A 17,908-nucleotide genomic window follows, 5' to 3' on the forward strand; every position below is an offset into this window, starting at 1 on the left:
CATTTTCTTTCTTTGTTGCATCTTTATCTGGTTTTGGGATTAGGGTGATGCTGGCTTCATAAAAAGAGGTTGGAAGTGTTCCTCTTGGGTTTTTTGGAATAGTCTGAGGAGGATCGGTATTAGTTCTTTTTTGACTGTTTGGTAAAACTCCCGTGAAGCTGTCCGGACCAGGGCTTTTGTTTGCTGTAAGTTTTTTGATAACTGTTTCAATTTCCAAAGTAGTTATCAGCCTATTCAGATTTTCTGATTCTTCCTGATTAAGTTTTGGAAGATTGTATTTTTTCTTGGACTATGTCCATTTCGTCTAAGTTGTCCAGTTCGTTGGAATAGAGTTGTTCGTAGTATTTTTTTTTACAATCCTTTGTATTTCTGTGGGGTTGATTGTTACTTCACTTCTGTCATTTCTGATTTTGTTTATTTGGGTCCTCTCTCTCTGCTTCTTGGTGAGCCTGACTAGAGGTTCATCAATCTTGTTTATCCTTTCAAAGAACCAGCTCTTGGTTCTATTGACATTTTGTATCGTTTTTTGGTCTCTATGTCATTTATTTCCATTCTAATATTTATTATTTTCTTCCTTCTACTTATTCTGGGCTTTTCTTGTTGCTCTCTTTCTAATTCTTTAAGTTGAAGGGTTAGATAATTTATTATCAAATTTTCTTGTGTTTTTTTTTTTTTTTTTTTTTTTTTTTTTGAGGTAGGCCTTTAGTGCTATGAACTTTCCTATTAGGACTGCTTTCACTGTGTCCTATAGATTTTGGATTGTTGTGTTTTCATTGTCATTTGTGTCCAGGATGTTTTTTATTTCTTCTTTGATCTCTTTGGTAACCCAGTCATTGTTTAATAGCATGCTATTTAGCCTCCAAGTGTTTCATTGTTTTTTATTGGTTTTATTCTAGTGGACTTCTAATTTTATGCCATTGTGATCTGAGAAGATGCTTGATATGATTTCAGTCTTCTTGAATTTGAAGAGATTTAGCCTGAATCTTAATATATGGTCTATCTTTGAAAATGTCCCATGTGCACTTGAGAAAAATGTATATTCTGTGGCTTTAGGGTGAAATGTTCTGAAGATATCAATAAGTTCCATTTGTTCTAGTCAGTCATTTAGGACTGCTGTTTCTTTGTTGATGTTTTGTCTAGAAGATTTATCCAGTGATGTCAATGGGGTATTAAAGTCCCCTACTGTGATTATATTGTTGTTGATCTCTCCCTTGATATTTTCCTGAAGTTTTTTAATGTATTTTGGTGGTCCTGTTTTGGGTGCATATATGTTTACCAGAGTTATATCCTCTTGTTGTATTGTTTCCTTTAGTAATATGATGTGACCTTCCTTATCTCTTGTTATGGCCTTCACTTTGAGATCTATTTTTGACAGATATAAGTGTTGCTACCCCAATATTTTTTCAATTTCCTTTTGCCTTAAAAATTTTTTCCAGTCCTTTACTTTCAGTCTGTGTGAGTCCTTATATATGGGGCATATTTTCTTATCCATTCAGCTACCCAAATGTTTTGATTGGAACATTTAATCCATTTATGTTTAAGTTTATTATTGATAGGTAGTTTATTGCCATTTTTATTTTCTATTCCTGTGTTTCTTCTTCCCTTTCTATTTTTTCTTTTTACATAATTCTCTTTAGCATTTCCTACATTGCTGGCTTAGTGGTAATAAGCTCCCTTCACCTTTTTTGTCTGTGCAGCTCCTGATTTTCCCTTCAATTTTGGATGATAGCCTTGCTGGATTGAGTAATCTTGGATTCAGTCCCTTGCTTTGCATCATTTTGTATACTTCATTCCATGCCGTTCTGGCCTGATGTGTTTCTGTTGAGACATCAGTTGATAGTCTAATGGGCGATCTCTTGTAGGGAACTCTCTGTATTCTCTTGCAGCTCTCAAGATTCTTTGTCGTTAACGTTTGCCATTGTAATCATGATGTGTCTTGGTATCGTCTTTTTTGAGTGTATCTTGTTTGGGACTCTGTGTGCTTGTGTGATTTTTTTCTTTCCCATGTCAGGGACATTTTCTGTCATTATTCAAATAGGTTTTCTATTCCTTGTTCCTCTTCTTGTCTTTCTGGCACCCCTATTATGTAGATGTTGCTTCGTTTCGTGTTGTCCCAAAGCTCCCTTAAACTCGCCTGCTTTAAAATTTTTTTTCCAATTGGTTTTCAGATTGGGTGTTTTTTATTTTTTTTTATTTTTTATTTATTTATTTTTTTAATGAATCTTTATTGTTCAGATTACAATTGTTTCTCCTTTTTCCCCACATATCTCCCCACCACCCAGTTCCCACCCCCCTCTGCCCTTATCTCCCCCCTCTCCCCCCAACTGTCCTTATCCATAGGTGTATGATTTTTGTCCAGTCTCTTCCCATACTCCCCACACAGACACCCCTTTCCCCCTGAGAATTATCAATCCACTCCCATTCTATGCCTCTGATTCTATTAAGTTCACCAGTTTATTCTGTTCCTCAGATTTTTAATTCACTTGACTTTTAGATTCACTTGTTGATAGATATGTATTTGTTGTTCATAATTTTTATCTTTCTTCTTCTTTTTTCCTCTTTTTAAAGAATACCTTTCAGCATTTCATATAATGCTGGTTTGGTGGTGATGAACTCCTTTAGCTTTTTCTTATCTGTGAAGCTCTTTATCTGCCCTTCAATTCTGAATGATAACTTTGCTGGGTAGAGTAGTCTTGGTTGTAGGTTCCTGCTATTCATCACTTTGAATATTTCTTGCCACTCCCGTCTGGCCTGCATGGTTTCTGTTGAGAAATTAGCTGATAATCGTATGGGAGCTCCCTTGTAGGTAACTAACTGTTTTTCTCTTGCTGCTCGTAAGATTCTCTCTTTGTCTTTTGCTCTTGGCATTTTAATTATGATGTGTCTTGGTGTGGTCCTCTTTGGATTCCTTTTGTTTGGGGTTCTGTGTGCTTCCTGGACTTGTAAGTCTATTTCTTTCCTCAGGTGGGGGAAGTTTTCGTTCATTATTTCTTCAAATAAGTTTTCAGCATCTTGCTCTCTCTCTTCTTCTGGCACCCCCATAATTCTGATGTTGGTACGCTTGAAGTTGTCCCAGAGGCTTCTTACACTATCTTCAACTTTCTGAATTCTCTTCTCTTCATGCTTCTCTGGAGGAGTGTCCTTGGCCTCTTTGTATTCCAAATCTTTGAGTTGATTCTTGCAATCCTCTAGTCTGCTTTTGGGTCTCTGTATAATATTTTTTATTTCAGTCAGTGTATGTTTAATTTCTAGTTGGTCCTTTTTCATATCCTCAAGGATCTCATTGAATTTATCGGCCTTTTCCATGAAATTCTTGAAAAACCTTATAACCGTGGTTTTGAACTCTATGTCCAGTCGCTTGTTCTCCTCCATTTCTTTGGTTTGTGATCTGTTTCCTTGCTTCCTCATTTTCACTGCTTCCCTGAATTGGTAGAGTAGCTTTGTGTACTAGGTGTCCTATTGGTTCAACGGGTCAGCCTCCCAGTTACTTGAGGTGGACACTCTGGGTGTACCCTTGTGTACTGTGTGTCCCCCAGCAGGAGCTACAGCAAGGGCCAGTTTTCTTCTCCTTTGCTTGGGCGGATTTGGAGCAGTCTGACTGGAGCTGCAATTTATTTGGTTAATCTGTCACAGAACAGGCCATTTATATGCAAAAGCCGCTGTGTGGAGCCTGGGAGGGTTTGTAGAATGTGCGGGGCGGGGCCTCAGGGCGGGGCAGGGTCTCAGGGCGTCACTAGGCTGGGGCGTGGCCAACGGCGATGGCTTGCGTCAGCAGTCTCTGCCTTTCCACGTTTCCAAGTCCCTGCGCCCCGCGCTCCAGCGCAGTAAACAATGATTGCTGGGCACACCTCTGCAAAAAAGTCACTCTCACTTTCCGACCCGATGGCCGAGAGTCCAGCCTCTCCCCGTAGGTGCCTGGGTTCCCCGCGTGTCCCCAGAAACTGGATTTCCGAGTGATTGGGAGCTTGTCTCCCTGTGGGTTGAAGAAAAACCGTGCACTCAGCCGCCCGCCGCCAGCCCGATTCACGTGCCTCCGTACCTCAGCTTTTCAGCGTTTGTGCTCCTTTCTCTTCTTAGGTATAAATCTTCCACTCAGCCAGCTTTCCCGTGGTTCTGGGTGGTAGATGTTTTGTCTTTTAGTTGTACCCTTGAAATTGTTGTGCGAGGCAGCAGACCAGCCGTTTAACTATGCCGCCATCTTGGTTCCTCCCCAGATTGGGTGTTTTTTCTATCCTATTTTCTAACTCGCTGATTCAGTCCTCCACTGCTTCTAGGCTGCTGTTGAAACCTTCCATTGTGTTCTTTATTGCAGTGATGTCATCTTCATTTCCTCTTGATACTTACGCATGTTGGTGAATTTCTCATCCACATGGTTGAGCATCTTTATAACCTTTGGTCTGAATTCTTTCTCTGACATATTGCTTGCCTCCATTTCGTTTAGTTTTGTTTCTGATGAGTCCTCCTTTTCTTTCCTTTGGGGATTGTTTCTTTGTCTCCCCATTTTTGCTGTCTCTTTCTGGCCCTGGGCACCCTGTTTGAGGTCCAAGAGGTTAAAGTCCCTAGAGGTCCAATGGTCTGGGACTATTTAGCCCAGAGGCTGGGTCACTGTTTGCCAGTGTTTCCTAGTTGAACCAATGTGTTACAAGCAAGCATTTCTCTGCACTCTAATCACATAAGCAGTACCCACTTCTCCCATGGTTCTGGTCCCTCAGTTGTTTGCTGCAGATGCTCTGGGTTGTGGGGGAACATGCACAGTTCCTCTATTGTGTGACTCCCTGTGGGGGTGCAGAGCCCCCTGGCATGCAACTCACTGTGCCACCCTGGCACCTGTGGTAGTGTGGCGCCCTAGGTCCTTCTGGCAGTGCACTTGCGATGTGGTTCTGTGACCAATGGCTGAGTGCACTGGGTTGCGCTGGCAGCACAGTCCTGTGGCCCAGGATGGGCATGTGCTAAGTGGCTCCAGATTGCAATGAAAGCAGTGACCTGTGACCTGGGGCTGAGCCCTCCATGTGGTTCCAGGTTACAATGGCAACACTCTCCTTGGGCCTGGAGTGGGGTATGTGTTGGGTGGCTTCGGGTCAGACTGGGAGCATGGCCCTGGGGTGGGGGTGGGGTCCAGGGTCCCCCTGGCTTGTACTCACAGTGCAGGGTCCTGGGGTTGCAGGGTCCTGGCATGCGAGCGAGGAGGTGTGGTGCAGGAAGTCTCTTCGTGTGCTCAGTGCAGACATTTGGGAGTCTGCAGTACCATGCCACTCACTGCCGGGGCGTGGTGGTGCACCCACATGGGTTATGGCTGGTAAGCAGCTCCCTGCACTGGCCCGGGATGGTGTCTGAGGCCAGTCCTGGTGTCAATGCGGCTGCGCTCCTGGCCTCTGCTGCTCCCCTCTACTAGATGGCATGGGCTTTATGCCAACGCCGTGTCTGGTCTGGGAGTGCCTGTGGTGGAGAGTCTGATCTGCCAGTCTCTGAGACTCCTGCGGGATCTAACTGTCCCTCAGTCACCCCCTCCCAGGCCCCCCCCCCCACACACACCATAAGTTACATCTTTGAGTAGTCAGAGAAGTGGATATTCAAACAATAATGAGGTGAGTTTCTTCTCTAGAAATAGGTGAGGTTTTAAAAGCTGACACTGCTTATGTGATGAGAGTACACAGAAATGCTAGCTTGTAACACATTGGCTCAACTAGGAAACAGTGGCAAAAGAAAGGTCAGCACGTGTAAGTGGGAATTCATGTCACTGCACGTGTGGCTGAAAGGTGTATGGGACTAAATTACCTTGACGTAGTCCAAGAACTGGAGCAGGGAAGGGTGACAATAAATTGTGATGAGGTCCTGACAGGAAGAGGTAAAAGTATTTAATTTAAGGTAAACTTTAATAGGTCAGGAATGCTTGTTGAAATGTCTAGGGTAACCATTAAGAGATAATGAAAAAAAAAAGTATAACTAACAAGCAAGTAGAAGAGTTAATGGAATTATAAAAAACAAACAAACATGTGGCTAATCAAATAGTAGTCAGGAACCCAGCTGGTGTGGTTCATTGGTTGAATGTTGACCACGAACTAGGAGGTCATGGTTCGATTCCCAGTCAGGGTGCATGCCTGGGTTGCCGGCTTGATCCCCAGCAGGGGGCGTGCAGGAGGCAGCCAATCAGTGATTCTCATCATTCATGTTTCTGTCTCTCTCCCTCTCCCTTCCTCTCTGAAATTAATAAAACTCTATTTAAAAAAAAAATAAACATATATTTAAAAAAAATAGGAAAGGAGCAACAAAGGAACAGAGGTCATGGAACAGAGACAACAACAGAAAGATGGGAGATTAAACCAGAACCACAAGTTCCTGCCTTACATGTAATGAACTGGAGAAAAACAACTGAGCACAGTACGGCCTCACTTCACATCATCATCAGTAGCTCTTCGACTTGAGTGAAATGACGTGTAAGGAAACCAGTTTCCCACAGCCTCGTCAAGATGAAGAAGAGTCAGGTCCCTGTGGCGTCTCAAGGGTGTGATGCAAAGATGTTGAATGGGACCTGCCAAATATATGACTTTCAAGAGACAAACCTTACATATCCGAACACAGAAAGGTTGAGAAAGGATAGAGGACGTATATCAAGCAAACACTAACTAACACTGCGATGTCACTGACTGCAGGGGAACTCGAAAGCAGGAAGAGCACAAGAAAGTCACTTCGTAACGATGGAAGGGTCAGCTCACAGTGAGCCCACCAGGCAGCCTGAACGCACCCCGTGCTGAGGACAGAGTGGACAGAGCACACTGGGCAGCACCAGAGGACCAGGGGCCTCAGACACAGGTGGGCATTGGCAGCTGATGGAAGTTTAGTGGAGGCACAAAGGTTTGAGCGCATGGTTAAACTACATCTAACACACGTTTACAAATATACCTGCAAGTGCAGTGTCTATGGTCTTTTGAAGAATACAGAGAACAGTTCTCAAAAAGATTGTATGTTCTGGACATGGGATTGAAAAAATATAAAAGATGTGTTCTGACCACAGTGGAATTAAGCTAGAAATCAATAATAAAAAGGCAATTAGAAAATACTCAAAAGTTTGAAAATCAAGTAGTATTTTCTAAAAAGCTGTGGGTCAAAGAAGAAGTCAAATGGGAATTAGAAACTATTTTCCACAGCGATAATGGAAACCAGCATTTAAAAGCTGTGGGATGCAGTTAAAGCTATTCTGAGACACATTGGAAACGGAAAAGGCTGCAAATCCATGTCCACATACCTATCTCAATAGGGCAAAGAACAGTAAGAAATGAGAAGGAACAAAATAATAGAAGATAACGTCAGAAACCCATAAAATTGAAAGCTGTCAAGTTCAACAAAGCCAAAAGGAATTATTTAAAAACATTCATAGAATTTATAAGCCCTAAGAAGTCTGACTTAAGGAAAAAGAGAAAGCCAGACACGAAGACTCAACAGCAAGAATGAAAAGGCTGTTACCCACACACTGAGAGGGTAAAGGATGGCGCTGTGGACCACTCATGTCCACGAGGGCTTACACAAATGAGCCGTGGGTCGGTCTGTCGGGGTGCCATGTGGTGGGAGATGTGTGCGGATGGCGGACTGGAGCTGTAAGTTGGGAGGATGGGCCGGTGGCTAGAGAGTAAGGTGATGGGAAGGTGGTGGTTTGGGTAATGACGCTGAGTGAGTGGGAAGGATACCTGTGGGCTGAGCACCAGCTGGGAGGAGAGCAGAGCTCCTGCGATGGGGGACAGAGCCTGGTGCCGGCGTTAGCGTCCGGAGGAAAGGAGACAGCCGGCGGTCGGATCGGAGTCTGTAAGCCGAGGAACACCAAGGGCAGGGTTTGGGCGCCTTGTGGGCAGCAGGGCGGCTGGCTTGGCGGCGGCGGCTGCACAGTCCAGTCCCATGGGACACAGGTCTGCGCTTCGAGGACAGTGGGCGGCACAAACATGACACGCCCTTTCAGGCCACAGCGCAGCGACATCACTGAAAGGCAATGCTGGTCGAGGCCCATGAAGTCGTGAAGTGAGAGAATTGCCTTCCTGACAGTTCTGGGACGTAGCCTGACTTGGTTCTGTGTTGACTCGGGAGCGCTGACTTAGAATAGTCGGAAGCGTGGTTCGTGATGCTCTCACGTTGGTCCGCGTGTGACCGCTAAATGCCTCAGACAGACACTGACAGGTGAGTCCTGGACAGCAGCTCCGTCTCACCAAAGGCTCCCCGCACGCCACTGTGCATTGCTCAGTTTAACTTGTCTGTTTCCAATTTATTTTCCAGGACACGCAGCACAAAGTTGCTTCGGCTCATTGACCTGGACTTTTCATTCACATTCTCTTTCTTGGATCTGCCACCAGTGAATGAATATGACATGTACATCAGAAACTTCGGGAGAAAAAACACCAAGCAGGTTAGTACAGCAGGTACCGACTGCGCGACAAAACGCCAGGAAAGCACGAGGCAGCTTGGTGCTGTGCTCTGGACCTTGAGGGCTGGGATGTGCGGAGGAGGAGGAGGGAGGGAGAAGGGCCCCTCCCTCACCACCTGGTGCCTGTGAACCTGACGGTGTGCAGTGGTCCAAGGAGGCCCACACGCAGGGCGGCTCCCACGCTCCCAGTGTAGCTGTGTGGGGAGCAGAATGTCCCCTGGATCCCTTGCTCGGGTCCCACTGAGGGTGTGACTGTCAGAGTGCAGGGTCTCCAAGTGCTGTGCAGCCAGTGCTTCCCAAGCTCCCCCTGAAGTCTCACCCTCGTCCCATCCTTTCTGTTCCATTGCACCTCCCCCTGTATGCCCTGACTGTCACCTGCCTGTGTGCCCGCTCTCCCTGGGCTGGGCCCCCTCACCTGCCTGTGTGCCCGCTCTCCCTGTGCCGGGCCCCCTCACCTGCCTGTGTGCCCGCTCTCCCTGTGCCGGGCCCCCTCACCTGCCTGTGTGCCCGCTCTCCCTGTGCTGGGCCCCCTCACCTCTCTGTGTGCCCGCTCTCCCTGTGCTGGGCCCCCTCACCTGCCTGTGTGCCCGCTCTCCCTGTGCTGGGCCCCCTCACCTCTCTGTGTGCCCGCTCTCCCTGTGCTGGGCCCCCTCACCTGCCTGTGTGCCCGCTCTCCCTGTGCCGGGCCCCCTCACCTGCCTGTGTGCCCGCTCTCCCTGTGCCGGGCCCCCTCACCTGCCTGTGTGCCCGCTCTCCCTGGGCCGGGCCCCCTCACCTGCCTGTGTGCCCGCTCTCCCTGTGCCGGGCCCCCTCACCTGCCTGTGTGCCCGCTCTCCCTGTGCCGGGCCCCCTCACCTGCCTGTGTGCCCGCTCTCCCTGTGCTGGGCCCCCTCACCTGCCTGTGTGCCCGCTCTCCCTGTGCCGGGCCCCCTCACCTGCCTGTGTGCCCGCTCTCCCTGGGCTGGGCCCCCTCACCTGCCTGTGTGCCCGCTCTCCCTGGGCCGGGCCCCCTCACCTGCCTGTGTGCCCGCTCTCCCTGTGCCGGGCCCCCTCACCTGCCTGTGTGCCCGCTCTCCCTGTGCCGGGCCCCCTCACCTCTCTGTGTGCCCGCTCTCCCTGTGCCGGGCCCCCTCACCTCTCTGTGTGCCCGCTCTCCCTGTGCCGGGCCCCCTCACCTCTCTGTGTGCCCGCTCTCCCTGTGCCGGGCCCCCTCACCTGCCTGTGTGCCCGCTCTCCCTGTGCCGGGCCCCCTCACCTGCCTGTGTGCCCGCTCTCCCTGTGCCGGGCCCCCTCACCTGCCTGTGTGCCCGCTCTCACTGTGCCGGGCCCCCTCACCTCTCTGTGTGCCCGCTCTCCCTGTGCCGGGCCCCCTCACCTGCCTGTGTGCCCGCTCTCCCTGTGCCGGGCCCCCTCACCTGCCTGTGTGCCCGCTCTCACTGTGCCGCGCCCCCTCACCTGCCTGTGTTTTCTCTGTTATCCAGCCCAGCCTTCTGTCACACGTGTGTTCCTCAATGTTCATGGCCTGGTTTGAGGCCTGAGGTGAAGCCTTCCCTCATGACTTACACTGAACTCTCTTATTCCAAAGTTGCCACCCTCCATGCCACACTGCTTTGGACTCCCCTGTTGTGCTTGTGCTCACTAGTTCTGTGATAGTGCAACTTCCAAAAGTTGAAGGCAGGGATTGCCTCTTGCCTTTTTCCATTCAGTTGGTGACAGTCTCTCAATAGGAGGAGGTCACAGGATGGCCCTCCAGGAGCTGCTGGATGAGTCCTGCTGACTCATTCTAACCTTGAGTCGATGGTCCAACTTCTCTCCCCTTTTCTCATCTCAGAGCTGCTCGCAGCGAAACTCTTTACCGCAGCGCGCACCTGTTTTGCTGTTGCTAATGCTGACCCAGGATATTTCCCACTGTTATTTACGGAGTGGAAGGAGGGGGGGAGAGAGAGACATCAATTGGTTGACCAGGGCCTGGGGTTGAGCCTGCAACCAAGATATGTGCCCTTGACTGGATTCGAACCTGGGACCCTTCAGTCTGTGGGCTGACGCTCCATCCACTGAGTCAGACCGCTGGGGCTGCACATTCCTTTTTGAAATAAAAGATTGCCTTTGGTTTGCAGTCAGTATGTTCTTAAAAAACAGATGTTGGTGGGCTCCTTCGTAGTTTTTTTACACCGAAGCTGAATTGTTTGATGTGACTTTTTAAAAACACTTTAGAAAATCAAGCCTAGGAGAAACCAAGATGGTGGCATAGGTAAGCACCTAAACTGCTGCCTCGCACAACAATTTCAAAACTACAACTAAAAGGCAGAACGGACATCATCCAGAACCACAGGAAAGCTGGCTGAGTGGAAATTCTACAACTAGAAGGAAAGAAAAAAGCTCACGGAGAATTAGAGGAGCTGCAAAGGGCTGAGGTATGGAGACACGCGCACAGAGAGGAAGGGCGGCTAAGTGCCTGGCTGGCTTTCTCTGGCAGGAGCAGGAAGGAAGCCCCCGACTGCGCTGAACCCCAGTTCTGACTGCACTGAACCCCAGTTCCGGGCGAAACCCTGTGGACCCAGGCTCATATGGGGGGAGTCTGGACTGTCAGGTAGAGAGAAAGGCACCCGGAGACTCGGAGACTCAGGGGAGCTGCAGCGGGCAGAGATCTGGAGGCGCGCGAGTGTCCTCAGAGAAGACTGCGAAGGTTGCCACTGGCTTTCCCTAGTGGAAGGGAGTCGGAAGCTCCTGACTGCACTGAACTCCAGTTCTGGGCAAGCCCCTGGGGACCCATGCTCTTACGGGGGGAATCTGGAATGTCAGGCGGAAACTCAGGGGAGCCGTGGAAGGCAGAGGTCTGGAGGCGCGCGTGCAAGGGCAGGGCTGACGGGAAGCCAAGATTGTCTGCTCAGCCCTGAGACTCCGCCCCATCCAAGCTGAGCACAGAGGCTTTTGCAATTTTGCAAGTCTGGTCATATAAGGCTGTCTCCAGCACATAAGGTCTCCCATCGTAGACACAGCTGATACAGCCAATTGGCCTGGAGGTCAATTCCTCCCAGTGTTACCAACAACAGTCAAGACTTAACTACAACAAGGCTGTACACACAGCCCACAAAGGGGTGCACCAAGAGTGTCCACCTCAGGTACCTGGGGAGGCCGAGCCACTGGCCCATATAGGACACCTAGCACACAAAGCTACCCTACCAACTCAGGGAAGCAGCGAAAATGTGGAGGCAAAGAAACAGATCACAAACGAAAGAAATGGAGGAAAACAAATGACTGGATAAAGAATTTAAAACCACGGTTATAAGGTTTTTCAAGAATTTCCTAGAAAAGGCAGATAAATTTAGCGAGAACCTCAAAGATATGAAAAAGAACCAACTAGAAATTAAACATACACTGACTGAAATAAAAAATATTATACAGAGACCCAACAGCAGAGTAGAGGAACGCAAGAATCAAGTCAAAGATTTGAAATACAAAGAAGCAAAAAACACTCAACTGGGAAAGCAAAAGGAAAAAAGAATCCAAAAAGTTGAAGATAGTGTAAGAAGCCTCTGGGACAACTTCAAGCGTACCAACATCCGAATTATGGGGGTGCCAGAAGAAGAGAGAGAGAAAGAAAAGATACTGAAAACCTATTTGAAGAAATAATGACTGAAAACTTCCCCCACCTGGTGAAAGAAATAGACTTACAAGTGTAGGAAGCACGCAGAACCCCAAACAAAAAGAATCCAAAGAGGACCAATCAAGACACATCATAATTAAAATGCCAAGAGCAAAAGACAAAGAGAGAATATTAAAAGCAGCAAGAGAAAAACAGTTAATTACCTACAAGGGAGCACCCATACGATTGTCAGCTGATTTCTCAACAGAAACAATGCAGGCCAGAAGGGAGTGGCAAGAAATACTCAAAGTGATGAATAGCAAGAACCTACAACCAAGATTACTCTACTCAGCAAAGCTATCATTCAGAATTGAAGGGCAGATAAAGAGCTTCACAGATAAGAACAAGCTAAAGGAGTTCATCACCGCCAAACCAGTATTATATGAAATGCTGAAAGGTATTCTTTAAGAAGAGGAAGAAGAAGAAAAATATAAAAATTATGAACAACAAATACATACCTATCAACAAGTGAACCTAAAAATCAAGTGAATTAAAAATCTGATGAACAAAATAAACTGGTGAATATAATAGAATCAGGGGCATAGAAAGGGAGTGGACTGATAATTCTTAGGGGGAAAGGGTTATGGGGGGTGCAGGAAGAGACTGGACAAGAATCGTACACCTATGGATGAGGACAGTGGGGGGGAGGTAAGGGCAGAGGGTGGGGTGGGAACTGGGTGGAGGGGAGCTATGGGGGGAAAAAGGAGAAACAATTGTAATCTGAACAATAAAGATTTATTAAATTAAAAAGAAAAGAAAATCAAGCCTATTAAACACAGCAAACATTTAAGATCCAAACTGTGTTTGCTTGATGGTTATTTATGCCATGATCCTTGTTCTTGACAAAAGCAAGAAGACTGCCATTGGTAACCAACATTTTTCTTTTCAGCAATGAGACATTGGTCTGAGGTGGAGTGCTAACAGTAACCCTTTGTTTTTAAGGCGTACGTCCAGTGCAATGAAGGGAATGTGGAGCGGGAAGTCCAGACAGAGGAGATGGAGACCAGGGAGGCATGGACCCAGCACCCTGGGGAAGGCGCAGCCGTGTCGGGCGGTAAGCAGCTCTCAGCGGCTCCCCTGAGAGCCGGGCTCTTCGAGCTGCCTCTCTGTGTGCCGCTGGAGGGAGAACAGCGGGCAGTGCTCAGTGCATCTCTTGTTCTTTCTCCTTCTGTCTTCCTCTCAGGGGTGGTTGTTCGTACCTGACTGGAAGTGCCACGCCCTCTTGTGGGGCAAACCAGCAGCCTGAGCACCAGCTGGGGCCGGTCAGCAGGGCAGAGTCCACCTCCAAACACGCAGCTGTGTGATGGGCTTCTGAGCGTGCTTTGCTTCTAACTTGGGATAATCTGTTCTCCTTAATAAAGATTTGTTTTTAATTTTTAAAATATTTTCATTGATTTTTAGAGAAAGAGAAAGGGAGAGGGGTATAGAGAGAGAAACATTGATGAGAGAGAAACATCATCGATTATCACTCAGCTGCCTCCTGCACTACTGGGGATCAAACCCGCAAACCGGGCATGTGTCCCGAATGGGAGTTGAACCGTGACCTCTTGATTCACAGGTCAATGCTCACCCAGCGGGCAATAGAGATTTTATACCATAGTGTGGTTGCCAGATATGTTGCATCAATGTAGACAGCGGGTCCCAGAGGAATGTTCCACCTTCGCGCTTTCCTCCGCGATCCATGCGCTCAGTGTCACCTTCCCTGCTGCAGCTTATTCTGAGGAAGCCTCACCCTGGGAATCAGGCATGGGCATGTGACACTCACATCCTAATTGATGCCGTTAGCTACAGGGGTGGGCAGAGGCAGGTTTACAGTTGTGAGTACGCAAAACAGTTTCTTGTATTATTTGATGATTGGATTATTTGTATTACAACTGTCAGTCTACTTTTGTCTACCTGTGTTTTCCTTATTGTCTTTAAGTAGGGTTCCGTTCACGGACTTTATGTAAAACAAGATGCCATTGGTTTTCTAAATTACATGTATTGGGGACCGCGGTCCATGAGGTTATGAGTTTCAGGTGAGCGGTGCTATGACCCAGCACCTGTGTGCTCATCGCCTGAGCCTCCCTCCATCAGGTGCAGTTTACAGTAGCTCCAGAGTGAACGTGGACTTTCTGAGCTCCGCCTCCAGCTTCCTAACGGCCATGTGACCTCTGCCCTCTGACGTGGCTGCGTGGCTGCTTAGAGCCCACCTGGTGGTTTTCTGTGACTCTTTAGGGAGCGAGAGCAGAGAGCCCTCGGATGCAGCGACTGTGCCCAAGGTGGACACGCTGAGACTGTCCAGCTTCCTCCGGGCGGCCTGCCAGGTAGGTGCCTGAGGCGTGGCCGTCACGTGGGCCACCACCAGCTAACATAAACACAGACTGAAAAAACACAAATGAAGTTGGCAAGGCAGACATACCTGTCGAGTATTTGAAACCCAGAAACTTGGGACTTTTAAACTGACCGTGGGAACTTGGCGCAGCATGCAGACAGGACGTGGAGAACTCGTGGCGCCTCCGCAGTTGCAGGCCGCGACCACTGTCTCCTCTGAGCCCCCCCAGGCCCTCCCGTTACTGTGAAATGAGAGCAGTGCCCACGGCCCCAGGAGCCTCGGTGCGTCTCTAAAGAAAAGGACCCACATTCAGGGAGTCTGTGTTCATGGTCCCACCGCGCCTCCGGTAGTGTACAGCCGCTGGCGGGCTCAGTCTGGTCTGCCCGGTTCTCCCTCCGGCTAGTCCTGCTTCCGCCCTGAGCGGAGGGCTCTCCCGGGTGGGCGGCCGGAGGCTGAGGGGGCTGGCAGCGCTGGGCGGAGCGGCAGGCGGCTGGGGCAGGCGGCGAGGACGTTGCGGGTCTCAGTGACTGGCTCCCTGCGCCTCCTGAGTCCTCGTAGCGCAGGGAGAACGCCGAGGCCCTAGGGGGCCTGCGCTTGACGTGTCCTCGTCCTGTTACTTTAGCAGAATCTCTGCCGTGAACAATGGCATGTGCCCTGAAATCCCAGCTTCCTGAGGGGTCGTGTCCTTGCGCCCCGTCGCTTCCGGGATGCCTGGCGGGGAGCAGCTCCCGTAGGCGTGGGTGAGCGGCGTGGGCAGCGTGCTGATCGGGCACTCCCTGTCTTTGGAAGGTGGTTGCCGTTTTGCTGGAAGAGGACCGCGTGGCAGCCGCCCCCAGCCGGGACCCCGGGGCCCAGGACAGCACCCTGCCCCTCAGCGACAGCGTCTGGCAGCTGAACACCAGCCTGCCCTTCCTCCAGCGTAAGAGCCTCCTGCTGGCGCCTAGGGGAAGCACGCGTGACGCTGATGTCGCGTCTCGGGCCTGCAGCTCCGCCGGCCCGAGTGCGTGCGGGTGGGACAGGCAGGCTCCTGAGAGCGTTGTGTGCGTGTTTGCCCAGGAAGCACCCGCGCCCGGGCCGCCTGCTCAGGCCGCTGCTCTGCTCCTCCGCCTGGTCTCAGCCGCTCAGCCTGCGCCGCTCCGCTCCGTAGACCCACAGGGAGCCCATGGTCTCAAGCATGAAATGCTGTTTGTCAGACGTGAAGTGTGGTCACATGTAATCGTTAAGATCAGTTTTAAAAACTGCATTTGTGCGGCCCAGCCAGTGCCTGAGGCGGCCCTGCTGTGAAACGGTGGCTGCAGGCGGCCGCGCGGGAGGGCGGGTGGCGGGCAGTGGGCTTCTGTCCTTCGCTGTGTGGGGTTTCACATGAACAAAATGGCATTTTAGCTAAAAAAGCTTGTGTTTTGGGGGGTGTTTTTATTTTTAAAGGTAAGAGTTACCCTGTCAGAAAATAGTAAAGCACTGTGGCTGTGGAATTCAAAACCCAGGTGTGCACGCACCACACCCCCTCTTCTCCCGGAGCGGCCCGGTGGCGCCCCGCAGGCCTGGAGGCGCTCGTACGAGGGCCACAGGCACAGAGTCCCTCATGGGGGACACGAGCGTGTGTGTCCTCACAGGACTGGCCTCTGGAGGGCGTGGGAGACCCGCCTGAGGACGGAGGGTCTCCTTGTGGATTTGCATTTTGGTAAAATGAATTCTGAGGTGACAGAGGAAGTGAGGTTGGATGACAGGTGTCTGAGGCTCGCTGGTCACACCTGTGAGCCGAGGCCTCAGAAGGAGTGATGCTTCCGCCGTCCAGGAATGCTCGCCAGCGCAGCAGAGTGGCGCCAGCGGGCCGCTCCTCGTTCCTGCGTTGGCCCATGTGCAGCGTGTGCCCAGTGTCCCGGGCCCTGGTGAGAGTCAGCAGAGGGTCAGACGAGGAGCGTGCTAAATGAGTGACGTGCGCAGTAGAGTGAACGGGGCAAGCTCTTGGAGACAGACAAAGGGGGCAGGGCCCCGTGGAGCAGCGTGGCGGTGTGACACCTCAGGGGACGGCAGGGCCCACCGAGGTGGCCAGGCTCCAGGCTGTGTTGTACCAAGTTTGAAGGATCACTTTTTAGCAAAACCACACGACAACTGAGACAGTTTTCTTTAGAGCTGTGGCCATTGGCCAGCCCGCAGTTCAGGCATGTGGAGCTTTGAAGGGACCGTGCCTGTTCTTCACTAAGCTGAATGCATTTACATATGTGTAAGTGTGTTAGTTTAACCTGGCTCTGGCAGACCACTCGAATGCTGAGCACTTCCCGTATTCTGCCGCCAGATCGGACAGTGTCCAGCTTGCACACCTCTCCGGCGCGGAGGCAGGTGGTGGTGTCCGTTCACGGGCTTCCTGGCCAGGCCTGCGCGCCCCCGCTGGACCGAAGGCACCTGCTCTGCGTGTGGGACATCTGGCAGCCCTCGGGGCCGCAGAAGGTCCTGGTGTGTGAGTCGCAGGTATGACTGGGGAACGGGCAGGCAGGTGGGCGCAGTGCTGGGCAGGGAACAGGGGAGGGGCTTGGAAGGCCCTTTCTCTTTCCTCCCGGCCGCCCTCAGCTGTCTGTGCAGCTGTGACAGGACGTGGGCGGGTCTGCTTTGACTAAAACTTGTAAGTTCGGAGGAAACCCAGTGTGAAGCCTGGTCCGCACACCTGTTAGTCCGTGGGAATGGGTGTCAGGGCTCCAGGCCGAGCGGCCACAGCCCCTGGGCATGGCTCTGGTTCAGAGTGGACTTGTTGCTTGTGCTGTCTGGGTCCTGGACATGCTAGAGGTTTCTTACTTGCTTGAGATTCCAGTCTGTAGTCTCATGCGTTTCCTGGCTCCTGGGTCGTGGTCTGGTGGCCCCGCAGGTCACCCTGTTTACATGCTCCTCGGCCTCAGAATCAGTGACTCCACCAAACTGTAGAGAACAATAACTTTGACTGGCGTCAGTGTTGTGGCTTAAAGATAAGTTTTGGTGACGCAGGCTATAAGTGGAGAGACAGAAGGTGGCTTTGCTGATGGGCTGAGTGGGGCCTGGCGCACGTTGAGAAAGCCAACACAGACACGCCCTGACCTGCTTCGTGTCCCACAGCTTCTCGGGGAGGCCCCGGGAGCTGTGGCAGCAGGGCTCTCTGTCCTCCCAGGTCACCTGTTGCTGCCTGAGCCCCTTCAAGGCCTTCCTGCTGTTTGCTGGAACCGTGCATGGCTCGGTCATCGTGTGGGACCTGAGAGAAGACTCTCGGATGCATCGTTATGTGAAGCTGAGCGACTGCTTTTGGACCTTCAGGACAGCTACGTTTTCCACTGGTCAGTGAGGCCCGCCTGCCTTTAGGCGTCTCTAGACGAGTGTGACGGACTCCAGGAATGTCTGAATGTCTTGGCATTTATTGTTCAGGTTACCCAGAGGATGCGGTCTGACCTATGAGCAAAAGAGGCCTTGGACAAAGGGAAACAAAAATGCCTTCAGGCCATGGTTAGCCCGTGGCCAGCAGATTGTAAGGTCTTTCTTGTTAATGTGTGGATTCCAAATCCTCAGTGAGATGACGTGT

General features: G+C 50.5%; 1 protein-coding gene across 5 annotated transcripts in view; it reads left to right on the forward strand.

Moving 5' to 3' along the window:
- Positions 1 to 17,908, forward strand: part of DYNC2I1 (dynein 2 intermediate chain 1) — a 77,527-nt gene that overhangs the window by 46,770 nt on the left and 12,849 nt on the right. For 4 of the 5 annotated variants that reach the window (XM_054726154.1, XM_054726155.1, XM_054726156.1 and 1 more), the window contains 6 exons: positions 8,260 to 8,389; positions 12,996 to 13,107; positions 14,271 to 14,359; positions 15,157 to 15,286; positions 16,664 to 16,836; positions 17,504 to 17,666. In XM_054726154.1, the coding sequence (XP_054582129.1) occupies positions 8,260 to 8,389; positions 12,996 to 13,107; positions 14,271 to 14,359; positions 15,157 to 15,286; positions 16,664 to 16,836; positions 17,504 to 17,666 (797 nt within the window). Of the gene's footprint in view, positions 1 to 8,075; positions 8,164 to 8,259; positions 8,390 to 12,995; positions 13,108 to 14,270; positions 14,360 to 15,156; positions 15,287 to 16,663; positions 16,837 to 17,503; positions 17,667 to 17,908 lie in introns of those variants that run through there. The other variant, XM_028132570.2, reaches the window with a different exon arrangement.

The sequence above is a fragment of the Eptesicus fuscus genome, chromosome 14 (assembly GCF_027574615.1).
Source record: "Eptesicus fuscus isolate TK198812 chromosome 14, DD_ASM_mEF_20220401, whole genome shotgun sequence".
Taxonomy (NCBI): domain Eukaryota; kingdom Metazoa; phylum Chordata; class Mammalia; order Chiroptera; family Vespertilionidae; genus Eptesicus; species Eptesicus fuscus.